At 35.1% G+C, this 21,254-nt stretch overlaps 1 protein-coding gene across 1 annotated transcript in view; it reads left to right on the forward strand.

Moving 5' to 3' along the window:
• Positions 1–848: 848 nt before the first annotated feature.
• LOC107738584 (ephrin type-A receptor 3-like) overlaps positions 849–21,254 on the forward strand; it is a 151,014-nt gene continuing 130,608 nt past the window's right edge. The window contains exons 1-3 of the mRNA XM_016550351.1: positions 849–989; positions 10,563–10,627; positions 18,992–19,649. Of these exons, the coding sequence (XP_016405837.1) occupies positions 905–989; positions 10,563–10,627; positions 18,992–19,649 (808 nt within the window). The 5' untranslated portion in view covers positions 849–904. The remainder of the gene's footprint in view (positions 990–10,562; positions 10,628–18,991; positions 19,650–21,254) is intronic.

Raw genomic sequence — 21,254 nt, forward strand, 5'->3', positions numbered from 1 at the left:
CTAAGTGTCTCTTGAAAGTTGTTCCAGTCGGTTTATGAATGTTGTCTGTCCCAGGCTCGATCAACCCCTACAGGCCGGCTCTCCACCCAACAGCTGCTTAGACTGGTTTTAAAGGCCTAATATGACAGCATGCAGCCTACGTACCGAAAAATGAATATTAATGCAGTCAATGTTTGAGAGCTACTTGCTCATTCTGATGACAGTGCAGTTTTGTGAATTAAATGAGAAAATAAAAGATTCCAGGAATTCAACAAATAACAGAGTGAACATGGGTAATATTTTACATTATTGTCAAACTACATAAATATTACAATTTTGATGAATAGTTTCATCGTTGTGGTATAAAAGCATATTTCTGCCCATCCATTTATCTTATAGATGGTCAAATATATGCTCAATATTGTGTTTTAGAGTTTCTTTCTTTCTTTCTTTCTTTCTTTTTATAGCACTTTTGTTTTTATAATGTAATATTTGTGACTAAAAATGTAACATATGCAGCAATTTTAACACACTTTATTAAAACATCTAAAAACAAACGCTACATTATACCCCACACATATCACATTGCAATGTGTTCAGGAGGCATATATATATATATATATATATATATATCAAAAAATAAATAAAAATAAAAAAAACCTCCTAATCTAAATGACTACCATATATCACCAATTAAACATTATTTCCCCATCCTCACCCAAATAAACAAACTTAGAAGTAAAAAAATAAAAGGAAAAAAAAAATAAGGAAACACACAAAAAAGCAAATACACGCGCTCACACTCACTAAGCTCTCACACACGCTCCACAAACGCCCACGCATGCGCACAGAGAGAGAGAAGCCCTCACATGAGTGGCATGCTTCATGGAGTTATGCACCTTGCTTTGCCCCCTCAACAGCTATCATGGATTGCAAAACCTTAATACTTTTCCTTTTTCTCTTCACGTTTATTTCCAGCGCAGAATTCATTATTCATCCGTCCAATGAAGGTAAGATAACGTCTGGAGTGCGAGACATAGGCTATTCTACCTCATCTCTGCTTCTACTATAGCCTGTGATAGACTCTGTCTTTACAATTGACTTGCGCTGGACCAGACAGGGTTTTTTATTCTGCTCGGCTTTGACAGGGGAATTCGATCATATTGGTTAAACGCTCGTTTGTTCACTTTATATCAGAGCTGCTGCTCCAAATGAACCGAATCAATAATATCGCAGTTCTGCGTGAGACGCATTGAATTGCATGCGCGAGAAATAGACTAGATAGAAAGATGCCGCTGCAAATTCAACTTTTAGTGCTGTTTATCATTGTTTGTTAAGGTTACTTGAGCTGCGTGATAAAAGCATGTTTTTGAAACGATCGATCGGTTGGGAAAGCACGAACGCGCAACGACTGAGCGCGAAATCCAGTCCGAAAATCAACTGGTCATACCGCATAATCTTAAAATAGGCTATATATGTAAAGGCTCTTTGTGCATTTGATGCATTTTTAATTTCTTCATAATTAAGAAATTGCTTAAATTATTTTGTGGTTATCTTGTATGGAGAATAGTTATAGCTAAGGCATATTTACATGCGCTGTAAGTTTGTGCGCCGAGTTTATTCAGTTGCACTGCGCTTTTGTTGTAATACGTGAAATACTTCAACTTATTGGATGTACTTTGCTTCAAATGCGCCCTTTGTGTTAGCAGGCTACAATCGGCTGTCTGACACATATTCAAATATCCAATATTCTTCTTTATTATAATTTTATTTATTTATTTATTTATTTTAACTTAAAGCACACGTTGATATGAACGTAAAGCATAAACATAGAAGTGTTTATATTTACTGTTATAAGCTGCTTACAGCTGCGGTTGATTTTATGAATATCACTCAAAAATAATAGGTTACATTAGAGTTTATTGATGCCGACGTTATTCCAGTTGCCTAATGCTAATCACACGATTAGTTATTAACTTAAATATATTTGCACATGTGTTGACATCTTATTTTAAATTTTCAATCACATATGAGCTATTGGATAATCTGTACAACTACAGTAAAGGCCTACAAACTGATGGAATTTCAAGTAAAGTGATCAAGTGACAGTACAATCGCTTTTAAAGTCAATAACTTTAAAATCCTAAGCATATCAACTCTTGAAGCCAGCAAAGTTAGGTACAGATGCACTCTATATATATTTTTTTAACATGACAGGTGTTATTTCTAGGACACTGTATTTGTATTTTGACATCTAAACGTCCTTTGTGAAGCACTTTAAAAAGCGGCGGGGTCGAGATGTAGATGTAGGCCTAAATAAGGGGTGTGTTTTATTTATTTTTATATTTGCTTTATATGCGTGTTCACCCCGTTTTTATGTATCTTATGAATATACCTAACTGTTTTGTTCACAGTGATTAGCATTGTTTGACCCGTTCAGAGCTGTTTCTATAGTCGCTCGGGGTGAAAAAAAGAGAGAGACGTGAGATTTTTGTGTAGCATATAGTCCATCTATAGAAGTTTCCGTCAGTATTATCACATATTCGATATATAGACCTGTTTATTAGCATTTCCAAATCTTCAGGTGCTCTTATAGCCTATATTTGGCCTAATTAGAGAAAAAAAGAGACGGAGACATTCGTTAATCTCATTCAGTAGCCTAGCCAACTATTATGAAGCGATACAAAAGATGGAAAGATTCGTTTAGTGGTGTGACTTTATGTTCGCAATGAAACACATTCAGGTCAATTTGCTATTATTGGGTTTAGAATTGATATTTTTGTATCAGAGTGTAGATCTTTGTGGAAAGATGTGTTTAAATGCTGTCAACACAAAGGTGGACGATCTTTCTGATGTTTCACGACGTTTTAGCTGTCTGTTCCGAGGAACAGAGCGGCTTTTCTCTCTTATTATGATTTATGGGCTGTGAATTACCTTTTGCTGAAAAAAAGTATGTAATGGGACGTGTTTTTCACCAGAGAGTGTCAGTATAGAGCCGCAGCTATTGATATCGTTTGGAGCAAAGTGCTTTCTTGCAGCTTGCTGTCGCCTAATCAGCTCAGCTGTGGTGTTTATAATATCCTGACATAATCTGAATTTATAAAAATAGTAGTTTTTTTTTTTTTATTAACTAATATTGGACGTGTTAAGCGTCAGAGGCCAGTTTGATGACCTCTAGGTAATCGCGGCTCACCTCCCGAAATTCATGCATTGACGCATCGTCTGCCTCGATTGAATTATGATTTGATTAAAAAAGTAGTAGTTCAACTATACATGTCAAGTTCATATTAACCCCGTTTCTTAGAATAATACACGTACACAACGAGCATTAAATCAGAAAAAAAATATCTTATGAGACTCATAAATCCTTCCAGAGCCAAATATGTGACTGAAAAGTTATAGCCTATGTCGATGCGAAGCGAGACTGAGTAGCCTAGCCTATTTCCCCCCTTTTTCAGGAAATAAACTCTAGTGGAGTTTGAAACGTATTCATCTGTATTTATTTATTTCATTTTAATAATATTTCATGGCATAACTTTCCTTGGTTAACAAATCCCATGGACCTGATTCTTGACCTGACACCAATGACTTTTCAGTTCAGGCTGAAACGGGCCGATTTACTACATGGGCCGTGCACTTTAACCCTTAACATCAGGTCGTAAAATAGGAAAAATAATAATCGAAACTTTAAAGTAAAGTCTTTATTGCATGTAATGAATTTTAATAACCAAATCCTTGTGGAGCGCACCTCATTGCGACCTCATTCGTGTCGGTCACCGTGTGTGTTATTAGCATATGCGTGTTTAAAGATAGAGGATACAATATATGCGTATAAACACGTTACTATGTCAGTTTAATTTAATTGAGCAAAATTAAGCATTGCAATACATTTTAAAAGCTACAGCTGGCGTTTTTTTATTTTTATTTATTTTATTTTGTTTTATAAACGATTAAAACGTTGGGGAACAATTGAAGTACTGAAAACTCTAGGCTACTTAATCATAGCCTACAACATCTGTACTACTACTACTACTAAATAAATAAATAAATAAATAAATATTGATTGGCTGATCAGTTGACCTCTGTAATTTAGGTATGTATTTTCTGTTCTGAATATCCAAGCAGCACAGTAAAAATATTCTTGTCTATTTTTACTGCATGTATCCTATAGGCTGTGTTTGAAACAACAAAGTAACTTGAGGCCTACTTAAACTGCCCTGCAGATGCACACAGCATGAAATCTCACTTTTTTTCTTTTTTTTCTCACAACAAAGTCTTGTTTTTCTTTTTTTCTCTCTTGGGTAATTTATTATTTTTCTCATTTTTGAAATAGAAATTATGTTCTTTTGAGACTGCTAATTGTAAATAGGATTTTTTGGTTCATACTTAAAATATACAAATTAAACTTCACTGATTTAAAGTTTATTTAATAAACAGTGGCAATTTTCTTAATCAGTAGCAGCGGGTTTAATGCCATTATATTTAATTTTTTTAATAAACAACACATGGCAGGAAAAAAAAAAAACTTTTTTTTTGGATCTGGGCACACTGCCTAGTGAAACATACTTATGTTTAAAGAAGCAAATTAATTTCTCTGCCATTTAGCCTGGCCTATGTGAGTCACGTTTGTGGTGGGTAAACCTTTGGGAGCAGTCTAGTGTAATGCATATCGCCTATCCTGTCGTCCGTATAGGCTACTCACGACAGACAGTTTTCCGAGCATGTGGGATTACAGCGAACAGTTGACCACATCCTTACACGCCGATTTCAACTAAAACAACACTGAAATATCTCAGGAAATCTTCCCAAAGCCCATCAGCATCAGCTCCAGAATAGAGCATCTGCCAAAAACATAAATACAGACATAAACGAATCATTCAACACAACTACGTTCCTAAGGTTTCCATTTTCTAACTTGTGGCCAAGATGGCGCAGTACGCAAGCCACAGCGCTCCTCTCGCTCAGACTACGGCATGGTGTGGTGTGATGTCACGGTGCACTAGTTTCCAGACGGGACGGCTCATGTTTTTAGACGTTTGGAAATTTGCTTGCACATACAATCGCATCCAATGCATACCGTATCATCAATATAACCGTAACGTGTGTGGTTGTGCTGATGGGTGGATTTTGGACGGAGATGGTGGACAGAAAAGCTGCAAGCATTCGGAGGGGCTGAGGCAGACACCCTGAGACTCGACTGAATTATTCATGGCGTAGAGGTTAATACTTCATTGCCATCGTGCCACTATGGGCGGAAGCTTCGATCAAGCTGCAGGACCTGCAATTTGCTATTGTTTTTCCATGTGTTTATTTTTGGTTTTTCGGATAGTTGAGTTGGGGAATTAGTAAACGCAAGAGCGCCAAATCCTGACAGCTCTTGAATCGAAAACCCAAAATGTGGTTTGACTTGTAAGGAAGCCATAAATCATAAGACTTACAAGTACTGACCTCTTGGTTTTGGGCTCCGTGGCGACCCTTGGTGAAGGTATAGACCAGCTGCAGGGGAGGATCTAAAAGGGATCATTGGAGCAGCAGTGGATATTTTGGACACACATATCGCGGCCTCTTGTTCTCACTCGAAAATCCTTTGAAAATAATCCGCTGTGTGTCTTATACACCCACAGTCAGATTTTAATAAAGCCAGGCATCAGCTCCTCTGCTCTCCGAGGACTCGGCGGTTCTGAGGTGTTCAGACACCTGACTCTCATCTTAATTCAATAACAGATTTAATTAACTACCTGAGAGGTGAAGAGGACGGTGAGGAGAGAAGGCAGTGTGCCATTTACGGGCCGTATGGTTCTCTTAAACCCATGCAAATCTCATTCAGATCATAATCGACAGCCGTGATCGCAGATATGTGTAACGTTAGTGGCTATTTTCTGCGAGTGCTGTATGCTATTCGCCTGAAACACAGTGAGATCCTAAGAATTATGTGACAAGGCAGTTGTAAAAGGGCGATTTGTAACACACTACATTTCTTCATAAACAAGATGTTGGAGCGATGATACTTATGCAGCATGTGGGTTGTTGCCACATAGCATCCACTTTTCTTTTAAGACAATTTAAAATAAAAATATGTAAGAATTTTTATTTTATTTTATTTTCCCTAGTTAATTTGATATGTTCCTGCATTGCAATTAAATCATTTTCAAACGTATTATTCAGTGATATTCAGTGTAGTCTGTAAATATAATGTACATTACATAAGGTAAATATAAATATAAAAAAAAAAAAAAATTATTTGTAGATTAAAATGTTGCTTAAATTAGTTTTCACAACAGGACATTTCAACTCACCTATAGTATTTCATGTCAAATACCCATAATATGATATAAAAGTGAAATTATGATGCCTTTGACATTAAATAGCCTACTATAAGTAAATATATGCATTTAAATTAAAAGGCATCATTTTCACTTTTATATTGTATTATGAGTAACTGACATTAAATACTGTAAGTATAGATATCTGTTTAAAGTCTGTTACCCATAATATAATATAAAAGTGAAATTATGATGCCTTTGAATTTAAGTGCATATATATATATATATATATATATACTTACAGTATTTAATAGCAATTACTCATAATACGATATAAAAGTGAAATTATGATACATTTGGATTGATTGCATATCTATGCTTAATGTCAATTACTCATACTACAATATAAAAGTGAAATTATGATACAGTTTAATTCAAATGCATATCTATACTTACAGTATTTAAAGTCAGTTACATATAATATGATATAAAAGTGAAATTATGATGCCTTTGAATTTAAATGCATGTCTATACTTACAGTATTTAATATCAATTACTCATAATATGAAAGTGAAATTATGATACATTTGAATTTAAGTGTATATTTTTATTTCTAGGTTGATTGATGAAGGTAATGAGGCATTTTCAATACAGATTTCTTGTCTTTGTTAAATTCAATATTATGATCTCAATATATATAAATATATGTGTGATACTATTACTCTTGGCACTTGTACATGTTTATTATACCATAGATTTGTAGTAATTTGTGAGTTGTAAAGGAAAATGCGAACGAAATTACAGTTGCCTCATACTGAAAGTTGCTAAATAATGAATTCGTTATTAGTCGTGTAACCATTACATTTCACATTGAGCTGTTCTTAGATAGTTTGTGAATGAAACATTACCATTGTCTCTTTCACGCCACCGTTAATGTGTGCGATCAATGTGCCATGTGCAGATGAAAGGAAAACAATAGCTAGTAGTGCAGGGATGATACATTAGAGAGACTTGGCGGCCTGTGGTTGGAATCCTAGATTATTGTCTCGCTCCTGTATTGATTTACCTATTTGGTCTGGTGTGGTTGGTTGGATGAGATGGCCATTAGATCAGCTGTTCATAATCAGCCCTCTGTTTTGTGCTTGATGCTAAACTTTTGGTGGAGAGGGTGGGAATGACGTTGGCTGTGATTTCCTTCTCTTACATCTGCAGAATTCGCCTCACCCATGTAGCTTTCTAATTTAATGGTCTCAAATTTCCCTGGTCGGCTCAATTTGAGATGCGGGCTCGGCTCATTGAGAAATTTAAATTGGAACCAACGGAGCTGGATGTGAGCTGCCATTATCTGACATAAGCAGATAGCTTTATTATAGTTAATAGGGATCATCTACAGTTTGAGAACAGCCAGCTGTTTGGCTAGCGCTCAGGTGCGCTGCCGTTTTCTGCTGGAATTTGATAATGGGGTCTGTAACAGACTGATATATAGACTAGAAGTCAAAATTATGGATGCACCTGACTGAATTTATACTTCTCGTGATATTAAAAATATTCTCATCTCCCATGGAAACATTTAATACAAATAAAAATAAATACTTCAAATTATACACAGGCAAATATAAATTGTCCATGTATGAATTTCTTTACAAAATAAAGTTTAATTTAATTTAATTTAATTTAATTTGTAAAATTGCCCTATCATATGATATTCTGTACAAAATTAAAATACAATTTTTTTTTTGATAATTCAGTCAAGTAGATGCTATAAATTAAATCATTCATCTAATTGTTTTAATTTTTCTTTTTTTCTTTTTAATTTGATGAATGAAAAACAATAGACTATTCATAACAACTAAGCAAGTTTAAAAAAAAAGTAAAAAATTAAAGATTGAAAATAAAACTAATATTAAACAGGTTATTTTGGTTCAAACTTCACATTGTTCCTATCAATATTCCATTAAAATCTGCTTACTTGTCATATTTTGGTCTCTAAAAATGTAATAATTTAATTTAATTTAATTTAATTTAATTTAATTTAATTTAATTTAATTTAATTTGATTTAATTTGATTTAATTTAATTTTTAATTTAATTTAATTTATTTTAATTCAATCAATAGTTCAGTAATAATGATTTATAAAAATAATATAATAATAATAATTATTAATAAAGTAAATAAATGATAAAGGTAAACAATGAAAAGTGCTCAGCATAAATGTGAACTTCAGTAAAAATCTCAAATATTAGATATTAAAAAATGTTGGTCACTAAAATGTTACATTTGTCCAGTGTTGTTGTTGTTGTTATTATTATTGTTATTATTATTATTATTATTATTATTAATATTTCCATAATTAAAAATTGTTATTTTAACATTTTGATGACTTCTATTGTTCTAAAATCTGCAAAACAATAAATGCGTCAATAATAATAAATGTTGAAGAACGAGCAAGTGTGTTCAAATTTCTGACTGGTACTAGGAACAAATTTCTTACGTTTAGAAGGTGTATTGGCCCTGACTTGGACATCATGTCACGCTTTGCGATAAGAAAATAAATACTGGCAATAAAGTATATGTTTCTAGGCTCTTTTAGAAAAGAAAGGTTTATGTCATCCATGTCCCATATGTCCATTTGTGGATTGGCTGGATGTTTTCTGGCCGTCGCTGTAGGGAGAATGAGTGACAAAGCTATTAGTAGGGGCCATAGACGCCATGCTGAGTGGCCCACATGTCAGCTGGGATTATGCGTTTACTGTACGCCGACGGAGGCTTTTGTTCTCTCTCTTTGTGCCTGTAGAAGCCTTGCTCAATCAAACAGGAGTCATTGTAATGAGAGCAGGAGACACTGAGATGTCAAGAGCTTGTCACGACCGTCCCCGCTGTAGCACGCCATGCAGCCAGCCAGCCATTTTTAATAATGCAGTAATATTTCCTTGCTGTCATCTCCCATTGTTTTAGTCTTCATTTTCCGTTGTTTTATTGTTGTTTACTTCATTTTAGTTGATTGGATTGAGCAAGGATTTGATATTGTGTTTAATAAAAATGAAAATTTCTACACAAACAGAAATAAATATTGAATACAAAGGCAGATACAGATTAAACAGTGTACAAGTTAAATAAAACAATCATAACACGAATAAAACAACATCTGAGAAGTTTCAAATGTTTATATTGCATAAATTAGAAAAACATTAATAAGCAAAATATGAATGGGAAATAAAGAATTTGTCCTATAAATATATTTGTTTTTGATTTATATTATTTATAAATAAATAAATAAATATATGTTTTGAAATGTGGTGAAAACAAATATATTTTATATCTCCAAATAAATAACAAAACAATTGCCTATATATATTGTTATTTATTGATTTAATCTATTTATTTAGGATTGACTAAAATCATATGTTATGGTATGATTAGTCTTATATCACATTATTTGGATTTATCATATATATATAACATAGTTATTTTTGTATAAATATTCAATAAAATACTGAAATAGTGAAATACAAATTGCTAAATATATTTTTAGGACAAAGTTAACTGCCAAACTGTTTTGGAACAAAATGTATTGTAAAAAAAAAAAAAAAAAAGAGGATATTTTAAAATTAATAAATGTTTAGTAATTTAATTAATTAAAGTTTTTATACCAATAAAGTTATATTAGTGAGAAAATGTAGCATTTTGCTTTGTTTTGAGGTGACATAGTTACGTGTTACATTTACATTTATAGTTTTAACAGTAAATGATGCAATAATTAGTAACTAACCCTAAACCAAACCCTAACCCTAATCTTGTAGTTCCTCAGTATTTATTTTTGTAATTACACAGTAACAACATCACCTTAAATGAGGGTTAAATGTAAAAACAAAACAAAAAAACAATCATGTTCTAGCTGTAATCTTTATCCGATCTATAATCAACACACCGCTTTAATATATTGAATCCTTTCAGACGGTGCTTGTCAGATAAAAGAAACCATTTGTGATTTGTTCGCCTTGTTAAAGATGTCTATCAGTGAAATAATACTCTCAAACACACAAGATCAGCGATGGGTCAGCCGTTAAAGATCCCGCCATGCACGGGGTAACGAGGGTAACTTTTCTCCGGCCTTTAAAGCTCGTGCGGCTAACTGAAAAATACTGGTTTGAAGGATGAGTTCATTGACTCTATTGTTTGTTTAATTGGATTGTGGCATAAAGCAGTGCAGCTGAGTAAATACTGTGTTGATGGGGACGCTGCACACTGAGAGGGGGTGAAACTGGATCTGAAAAGGGCTAACTGCTTATTTGTTTCTCTCCCCTTCTCTCTTTTCTACAGTTAACCTGTTGGACTCCAAAGCAAGCCAAGGGGAGCTGGGCTGGATATCATCCCCATCCCACGGGGTGAGTGCTGCAGACCTAATCCATATTCTTTAGTGGAAAAGAAGAGAACAGAGATTTCGTGCTGTGAGGATGTTGTTGGGGAGCCAAAATGTTGTGTGCAGTTTTTGGGGCATTTATTATTTTGAGTTTCAAAAACTGATATGATTATGTTTGGATAATTTTGCTAAATATTTAGGGGCTTGACAATTATTGTATATACACTAACATTTATTAAGAGTTTAACTGATAAAATTAGAATTGCATTGCATTTTTAATTTTTAAATACTAATGTATGAAAATTAATTTTTACCGGTGAAAGTCTGAAATTATTATAATTTGTCTGTGTTTTTTTTTAATGGTCTTTTATGCTCACCAAGGCTGCATTTATTTGATTAAACATATAGTAAAAACAGTAATATTGTAAAAATTTGTTTGCAATTTAAAAACTGTTTTCTATTTGAATATATTTTCAAATATAATTTATTCCTGTGAAGCAAAGCTGAATTTTCAGCATCATTACTCCAGTCTTCAGTGTCACATGATCCTCCAGAAATCATTCTAATATGCCGATTTGCTGAAACATATATTATGCTTCTTATTATTTTCAGTATTGAACACAGTTTTTGAAAAGAAACCTGAAAAGAAGTAATAAGAACCATTATTAATAATTGGGCACCAGAAATAATTGATAATAAATGAGTGTCAAATATTAAAATGATTAATTTTAGAATAATTTGCATAATAGACTGATTTCTAAAAGATCATGTGACACTAAAGACTGGAGTAATGATGCTGAAAATTCAGCTTTATATCACAGGAATAAATGTCATTTTAAAATATACAGTATGCAAGTAGAAAAACTCTTGTAAATGTAAACAATATTTGATCAAATAAATGGTAAGCATAAGAGACTTCTTTCAAAAAACATAAATAGAAAATCTTAATTATTCCAAAACTTTTGACCATTTATATAAAAAATACAGACAACATATATTATAAACATTAAAAACACAGTATGAGAATACTAAGACCAAAGGTATGTTTTTCATGTCAGAGTAGAGCAAGTCAAGGTACTTTATTTGTGTTGTCAAAACCTCAAGGTCCCAGCTTCCGATAATAACCGTGTTTATTTGTCGAGCTGCACAGGTATTGGTCTCAAGGGTTACTCGGACCAAACCGTTCTTTAAACGTTATTATGTGTTAAAATGACTTGCTGGCAGTTGCTAAAGGTAATCCAGTAATTTGTTCCATATAGCTGCCAAACCTTGTTTCCCCTCATTCTTTTTTACTGTTGGCACAGTAAAACGTGAAGCTTTCCTTTCTTAGAAGCAAGGGAGAAGAAAAAGAAAAAAAAAAAAACATGAAGCAAAAAAACAAAAAGGTCATTTGCATCTTATATTAAGTGCTTTTTAATGTAGAGTGCGTTTATGGAAAATTGAGTAATTGCACTAATTTGCTAGATTAATTTCTAAATGTTCATAAATTCAACTGAGAAAGCATCATTAATCTCTACAATAGCCATAAAGGTGATTTAGAATGAAAAAGGAAATCCCTCGCAGATACGCGCTGAATGCTCTGGGATTTATTAAGTCGGCATGTAGCCGTTGTCGCGATTACAGCAAAGATCAGGTTCTCAAGGTGAATTAACTCTAATTACTCAGGACTCCCTAGTTTGGAGCGATAAGCATTTTGCCCTGAAAGCTATGCCCTCAAAAATGATTTCAAATAATGTGCCGCCGCAGCGCTGACACTGACGGATGGGCCGCCCGCCTTCTGCCAGTGTAAGTACAAATCGGCCCGGTTAAAGCAAATTAAGAGCTAAAGCCCATCGGACGCTCCCTGTGCGGCCGCCCGCTCAGATAAGGCCAGTAAATATAAACCGGCCCTGCGCAGACAGCTCTTTAAACACGCAGCGCTGTTTATTACAGCCTCTCCAAATTGCATCAGGCCTCAGCCTGGGATTCATTACCCAAGGCAGTCGGATTACTCTGAACCGCTGCGATCTGTTGCGCTGCTCTGAGGACTCGACGCAATTGTTCTTGGAGTTGGTAAAGAGCGTCTTTGCTGTGGCGTCTGTGGAGATGCCGATTAGAGCTTGATTGGTGGTTGAAGGTTTGGGGTTTGGAATGCCTCGTTTCTCTAAAGCTGTTTTAGCTCAGGAACAGAGCGAGAAGTGCGAATGGATCTCGAACACTGGCTTGGCTTGGCATTGGCATTGTTTTTAATTCCATTTAAGATTTTTGAATGAATAATAGGATTGATCTGTCGCACTGGGAGTATTGGTAGCTGTGTGAAATGTAAATATTCTGGACTGCAAATATTTTTCATTGTTTTAAAATAATTTTCTTTGGTTTGGGTGGCACAACTAGTTTTTGAAGTATGTAGAAATATCTATTCATACAGTGTAAAATCTTCATTTAGAATTGATTGGTTTGACTAAAATTATGGTATGAGTAGTCTTATATCATGTTTATTGGATTCATCATATGTATATCATGTAGTTATTGTAGTATAAATATTCAATACAAATATTTAGGCGAAGAGTGAAACTCATTTGCAACACAAATGAGTTTAAAAATATATATGTATATATATTGTATTTTTTATTTATACATTTAAAATGTTTCTTTTCTGGTTTTTACATCTAACCATATCTAACAGCAGGTGGAAAAATAGACTTTATTATAAAGTTAATATTTTTCAGACAATATTAAACAAATTTTGTTAGCTTCAGTACAGTAACAAAATAAATTGCAGTTATTTAGTTTTGCATAATATTTTACTTTTTCCTCACACTGTATATTTTAAACAAACTATATATATATATATATATATCGTTTGTTTGTTTAAAATATATAGTGTAAATAAATAATGTGACACTATACACACAGACAGACAGACAGACAGACAGACAGATAGACAGATAGATAGATAGATAGATAGATAGATAGATTGGATAATTCAGCAAATTAAATGCTACAATTCTTAATTTTTCTATTTTATTTGTAATTCGATGAATGCAAAACAATAGATTATTTTTAAAAACTGAATAAGTCATCTGTGCTGAGTTAAAAAATGAAAACTCAAAGCAATAAAACTAATATAAAACAGATTGTTTTGACTCAAACTTCATCAGCATTCCTTAATAACCTACTTCCTCATCTTATTTTGGTCTCTTAAAAATCTGGAGTAGAAGCCAGAAGATCTGCTGTGTCGTAGCATAATCGACTGAGACAAAACAGGCAGCAAACATAAAATTTTCATTATGCGTTTCTGAAGTCACACTCTGCCAGCGCCTGCAGCGAAAGACAATATTTCCAACATGATGCTAAAACTCATTTAAGTGCAAAGAAAACCCCCTCTATAAAGGTGGATTAGCACGTCATATGGCCGCAGCGGGGTGAGCGGGCAGCACACAATGTGTTATGGTTCCTCTGTGCTAAAAGCTGTGATGAAAAGGTATTGACTGATAGGGTACAGTTGTCGTTGTGACCTAGTGCAAGAAATCTTAGATGGTGAAGCACTTGTCATTTCTAGTGTTTCCTGCTGTATTGTGGGAATGGGGTGGGCTCACGGGCCTCACATATAAACATAAGTCTTTTTCAGTTCTCTTTTTGGAGTGATTTGTGTCTTCAATTTAGTTTGGGAGCTGTATTTCTTTGTAATGTAATATGGATGAGTTTATGCTTCTTGAACGGTGTTGGTAAGCTGATTTGAAACTGTAGCTTCTCAAAATACAAGCTGCACATAAATTAAAGTAATTTAGTAAGCTACACTTAAGTAGTTAGCAGCACAACAACCAATCAACAAGTAGCTATCTACACTAACTCTATGTAGGGTGGCAATATATTTGTTTAATTACGTCAGATAATATATTTTAAAGCTTTCTTTCTTTCTTTCTTTCTGTAAATAAAATTCAGAACAAAGGGTCTAAAGAGGTCTATTGGGTTTTTCTGGGAATGTTAGAAGCTCGCCTCAGAATTGAGTATGTTTATTATAAATTAATCAACAATTTACAGGCTTTTGTTGGAAAATGGTCTGTTGGAAATGTTCTTTGTGTTGTTGATAGTGATGGAGAGTTGGTTTTACCTTTTTAACAATTTGAAGATTGTGTAAAGATGATGTAATACTGGTGATATTTATAAATTGTTAAATATGGAATAAAAGTATGTTTCAACCTCAACCTCTTTCTTTCTTTCTTTCTTTCCTTCCTTCTTTCCTTCCTTATTTCTTTTCCTTCTTTCCTTCCTTCCTTCCTTCCTTCCTTCTTTCCTTCCTTATTTCTTTCCTTCTTTCTTTCTTTCACTTGTAAAAAAAGAAGTGTGCTTAATTGTACCGAATGTGCATTAGTAGTGTTCTTCATCTCTTTAAAGTATACTTTAGGAAACTGTACTTGCAGACAATAGTAATGAAATAAAAGGCCACTTATTTAGTTTAATTGTATTTTTTAAATTGTAATTTTTATGGTCAATATATTTAAAGTCAATATATTTTAAATGAAGTAAATTGCAACGTAATCATTATAAATGTGTAATTACAAATATTTTTAAATACATGACATAAATAGAAATGATATTAATCATTTAATATTTTTATATTTACCATAAATGCTTGCCAGTACATTCAGCAGTAAACTTTAACCATATTTCAAAGTCAATAGAATTATGAAATTACATATGAAGATGTAATTAAGTCCTATTTAAGTTGGTCAAAAAGCACTCTAAAGTTCAGCTAATTTCATTTAATATAAATTTAAACTATAATATGTTTTCATTTAATTGCAAATAATGAAATTAAGTGTCTGAACACATTACATTCAGTTTGCACTTAAGTATATTCTTTGGAAGTGTATTATTTTCATATTCTTTTTAAAGTACTGAAGTGTACTTTTTTTTCACAAGGGGTCAGAGCAGTATTTATTTAGCTAGCATTTTGCTATCTTTTTTTTCTTGACCAATTTGTTTACATGAAGTGATTTCAATAAAATGCATCATGCTTCCCATCTGTATATGAGAGAACATTTCTCAACAGTGTGTTCGAGCATGAAATCATTTTGCGATATACTTTGACAAAACCCATTGATCTAGTATTTTGTCACTGCTACTGGAAAAGCTACTGTTATGCTACTGAAAATTGTAATTAGGTTATTTGGGATGCTATATTAGTTAATTGCTCCCCAACACTGTTACTGAGTCGGTTAAACCAATGTTGAATTAATTTAGATGGTTTCCAAAAGAGAAAAAAAACCCGCTAAGAATGGATAACAAAAGCTAGCATTAGTTTATCTCTTAAATTGTGTCACTTACAATTTTATTCCACTCATGCTTTGAACAAAGTGTATTTGCAGTGATATCGAGCCCTCAGAGCACAGTTGTCTGAGCTCAGTCAGAGCTTTGTTTGTGTCAATTAGTACAAATGTGTAGTTGACAGTGAGCAGCCATCTCCTCCAGATACTCATTTCCTTTGCTAGATCTCCTGTGAACACATAAGTACATCTTTTCCTCCGTGCCCTCTCCGGCATCCCGGCGTTCAGACTCTAATGGAGTCCTCGCGAACAGAATCCACTCTAATTTTGTCCGTCATAATGAAGAGAGCGAGATTTGATCGAGAAACCGTGTGCACCCATTCAGGAAATGTGAATGCGATGCCAGCGAAAGCCAGCAGTATATGTCAGTCTTCGCTAACTAATGCAATTCCATTGTAATACGAGCGAGAGGAGGATTATAATTTTATTACATATCTGTCTGAAACATAAGCTCTGCTCCACTTTGTCCACAAGTGCCAGGGAATCTATTAGTTTAAAGTACCAGTTGGCCTGTGTACACACTGAGTGTACACAGGGGGGAGTTGGGCCGCAGCCCTGCCAACTGCTGATTTCCTCGTTTCTCTGCTGCTTTCCTTGCTGGAGGGGGATTACTATTGTAAAGTGATATTCGGAGAAACCTAAAGTCATCTTCGGTCTGCCCGTCGAGTGTAAAGTTGCAAAGCGCAAGGCTGATGTCTCCCGCTGTGGAGAAGGAAATCCAGATTGGTGTCCAATCGCTCTTGGAGAAATCAATGCGGCCTTTAGAAGCTGCTGTCCATAAAAGAGATATCCAGACAGGGCTTTTACAGTTTTTCCCTCTCTATAACCGGGTGGTATGTGTTATAAAGCAAAGTTATTTGAAAGAGATTGGCTTGGTCTATGTTGATGTCATTCATGGCAGCAGACAGTCCATGTAATACACTATTCTCAAGTGTGTGTGATTTACACATCGTATATGATGTTTCATTTATTTTGGCAGCCGTGGTTGCAGAACAGTCATTCTCTATCCAGTTTGATAATGCGGTACAGCCCAGGCACCTGGACTTCATTTGAAGCAGCGGCTATGCTGGTGAACGCAAGTAAATAGCTCACAAAATGCAGCTGAGACAAATGACCGGCTGAAATCTCCACTGATTTATTTCAATTTGCATCATATTTGTTCACTTCGCAAGTTCATAAACACAGTATCAGAAGCAGATTCCATTGTTCTGTAATCATAACACCTCATTTAGATCCTGCTTTATCCCAGATTTACACAGAATCGGGAAGCATGTTATTCATAAAATACTGTGCTGCCTTTTGCTTGTTCGTTTATTAAATGCTTTGGCTAATTTAATAATGCTTTCAGCTAGCAGTTTAAGTGCATTGCTCTCAGCTCCATTCAACACATTTTATCATGTTTAAATCCATTCTGCAGAATTCCAATGATTTTCTCTTAATCAGCTTAAAATGTGAAAAAGAAAAAAAATGATTTGGACTGGCCTAGCTATCGCTCAACTGTTGGTGAGCCAGCTGAAAAAGAGGTCAAGTTAAAACTAATTCTGGAATGAAGTTTAAAAAAAAAAAAAAAAAGGCATGAAAGAAAATTCACATCTATTGTCTAAATTCATGTTATTGAACTTATTGAGAAAGATCCATCCATGCATGTGTTGCAGTTCATTAAAAAAAAAGCCACGCCCTTGTCTTAAAACTGTAAATATCTGGGTGAAATATTAAGCCACATGACCTGAGGCAAAGTAACGAATTTTTTGATGACTTTTTTTCCATTGCAGTTTATGCACGTTGTCTTAAGTATGTAGTATTCACATACTATATACAGTATATATATATATATATATATATATATATATATTCTTGCTTATCCAAAAAAATAGTCCGATCTGTGACAAAAAAAACCAATATAATGCATTGAACCACTATATAATGCTATTATATGCTATTATAATACTATATAATATATATATATATATATATATATATATATATTCACTTTAATTGTGCAGAATAAGTAATAAATAGTAAAATAATGAAAAAAAATGAATAGTGCTGAAGTTCAGCTAAAGACATACTGAAGTATATTTGATTGTGCTAAAGTGGAACTATCCAAGTTTAGGTTCACTTTAAATATCTTGCTTTTAAAGGCCGATATTATTCAAAGCTCATACAATCATCAATAGTGACATTAAAACACATTTTAGGCTTAATATTAAGAAATGTGCAATGTACACAAGTAGTACTTCAGATCAAGTTTAATTATAATTTTTAGATCAGTAAGTCTCAAGCGATAAGTCAGTAAATATGTTAATAGATTTGAACTATATTTAGTATGAAATAAATGTATTTTAAACATATTTTACTAGGGTAAGTATGCAATATCCCAAAATGTTCATTAAATTATGTGGATGGAATTCCAGCTGTCAGTGAGTTCGATTAGTTTGCTTTACTTCCAAAGTAAAGGCTGTGTATCTAAACGATAAGATGCAAAACAATATATTAAATTCTTGAGATCTTAACAATGTGCTGAAAAAAAGCTCCTTTTGGGGTGTTTCATTAAGCACCCTCGCAGTTGAAACACAAATAGGCAATTCTTCAGTCTGAGGGCACACTTGTTCTGCTGGGTAATGAACAGCTCGCAGCCACTCCAGAGGCCTTGTCTCACTCAGCCAAGGGCTTTTATAAACTTCAGCTTGACGGAGAGCCATATAGTACTCCATTATTGTAATAGAAAACACTGCCTCTCAGTTCATCATTTATTTTGCTTTGTGTACGTTAAACCTCAAAACTTCTGGCCGCATTGTGGCTTCGGACACCCTTAGTGACAAAACAAAATGATTTGTCAGACTCGCTTTACAAGGGAGAGAACGCAGAGTGGAGGGCCTCGTTAATTATGTCCCACATTAATTATCCGAACAGGGGAGATATTAATTTGAAACGATTCATTATTCCAAATGTGTTTGAGAAATAAATAACCTCGCCTCTCAGGTGTTTTACATTCGTCTCGGTTCCGTTGAAATGCAGGAGTACAGTAGCCGTTCGTTTCTCTCGGAATAGATTTGATTAACTTCTTTCTCTTTTTGCAGTGGGAGGAAATTAGCGGCGTGGATGAGCACTACACACCCATCCGGACCTTCCAGGTGTGCAACGTGATGGAATACAGCCAGAACAACTGGTTGAGGACCAACTGGATTCCTCGCAATTCTGCACAGAAAATCTATGTGGAGCTCAAGTTTACCCTGAGAGACTGCAACAGTATTCCCATGGTCCTGACCTGCAAAGAGACGTTCAACTTACACTACCTGGAGACTGATGAAGACCAGGGAAGTAAGTTTCGCGAACACCAGTTCTCCAAAATAGACACCATCGCCGCCGATGAGAGTTTTACTCAGATGGACCTGGGTGACCGCATCTTGAAGTTAAATACAGAGGTCCGTGAGGTGGGACCCATGACTAAGACGGGCTTTTACCTGGCTTTCCAGGACGTGGGAGCCTGCGTGGCCCTAGTTTCGGTGCGGGTGTACTTTAAAAAATGCCCTTTCACAGTGAGGAACCTGGCTATGTTTCCCGATACGGTACCCACGGACTCTCAGTCGCTCGTGGAGGTTAGAGGCTCATGCGTCAACAATTCCAGAGAGGAGGATCCGCCAAAAATGTACTGCAGTACCGAGGGAGAGTGGCTGGTGCCTATTGGGAAATGCCTGTGCAACATAGGATACGAAGAACGGGGAGTCGCTTGCCAAGGTAGAGTTTTCCTCTCACACACACACTTTTCTCCTTACAGTGCCTTTTTCATTTCACGGCCCATTTTCTTCCTTTCATCAGCGTAATGTACTAGCACCAGATCTGTAGACAGCGGCTCTAAATGGGACAACTGAGTGTGTCCCTGGAATACCATTCATTTGTTTATGCTGCTCATTGTCTGTAATGTTTCTAAACTCCATGGTGAGTTGAGTATCTGTCCCGTGCTTGGAGTGCAAATGGATTCTTCCCAGATACGGACACACCTCTGATCTGTCAGCCGTGCTTTGGAGAAAGGAATATGAGAGTCTTGTGTAAGCGAGGACAGAGGAGATCTGTGGTGCAGACCCCCTTAAAGGGCAGCTTGAAGCGGTTAAGCTTGTGAAACACTTCTCTGCATCACCTCATCAGACACACAAATAGATGCAAGTTAGTCATTGAAGAGGGATAAGTGTGTGTGTGTGTGTGTGTGTGTGTGTGTTTGATGTGAAGCATATGAGACTTTCGCTGCTTTATGTGGACATTTTTAGAGTCTAAAAACACAGATTCTCTTTATGGACTCATATTTAAACATTTTAAACTGATGAAAGAGAATCTCTTGGCAGTCTTCCTTTGTCTTGCATTACTTTCAGAATATTAGAGTTGTGATGCTAGAGTTTTGGGTGTAAATGTAAATCACAGAGCAGGCTAAAGGAAAATATCTGTGGAAATATTGTACTGTTAGGGGTACAACATCTTATCCCTGGGTCTGTACCCTTACTTAGGGTTAACTATTCACCCCTTAAAGGTTCGTAGTAGTACCCTAAGGTACTACTCTGCATTCTTTCAGTGCATATCTTAAGGTACTACCAGTGTAGTCACTAGGGATTCTGGGCCCATTGCACAGAATTTGCTCTATGGGGCCCCCTCAAATTCACGTTCAGTGGTGGGGGGCCCAACTCAGCCTCTGGTCCTATGCACTCTGTCCCCTTTTTCCCTCTGGTAGCTACGCCCATGGGTGCTACTCTAAGGTACTAATATGCAACTTTAGGGGTAGATAAGGCACAAAGTTGTCCTTTAAGGTTACTGTCCCAGTGACACGTTGTTGTAACTCTAAATAAAGGGTATCCAAACTTGCTCCTGAGTGCCAACGTCCGGCAGAGTTTGCTCCAACTTGCCCCAATACATCTGCCTGGAAGACCTTGATCAGCTGGTTTAAAGGTAACTTCAGAAGTTACATTTTTAAAAATGTCACCTATGTTTGACTCCATTTGGGGTTCTATTTTCATTTTTGAATTTAAGAATACATCCTGAATGTCCCATAAGGCAGCTTGCTTTCCCTTTACAGTATTTGGGTCAGAACCACAGTACTTTTGCACCATTGATGTGAGTGCAGTAGTTTAAGATTAAGTATTTGTCCCTTTTGAATTTACCATCCACACTTTACATGCACAAAACCACATTCGTGTTTGTGTCGCAGATTCTTTGAAGGAATGCAGAGCTTCTCTCAAACAAAATTTATTCAGAGGGGAGAAGTCATGAGAAATAGTCAGGAACATGCGCAGGAATGGGAATGCAATCAATAGCGGTTTAGTCCCACAAGTTAGACTGTTTTGCATTTTGCAACAA

This window comes from Sinocyclocheilus rhinocerous, unplaced genomic scaffold (genome assembly GCF_001515625.1).
Source record: "Sinocyclocheilus rhinocerous isolate Xijiao unplaced genomic scaffold, SAMN03320098_v1.1 scaffold581, whole genome shotgun sequence".
In the NCBI taxonomy this organism is placed as follows: domain Eukaryota; kingdom Metazoa; phylum Chordata; class Actinopteri; order Cypriniformes; family Cyprinidae; genus Sinocyclocheilus; species Sinocyclocheilus rhinocerous.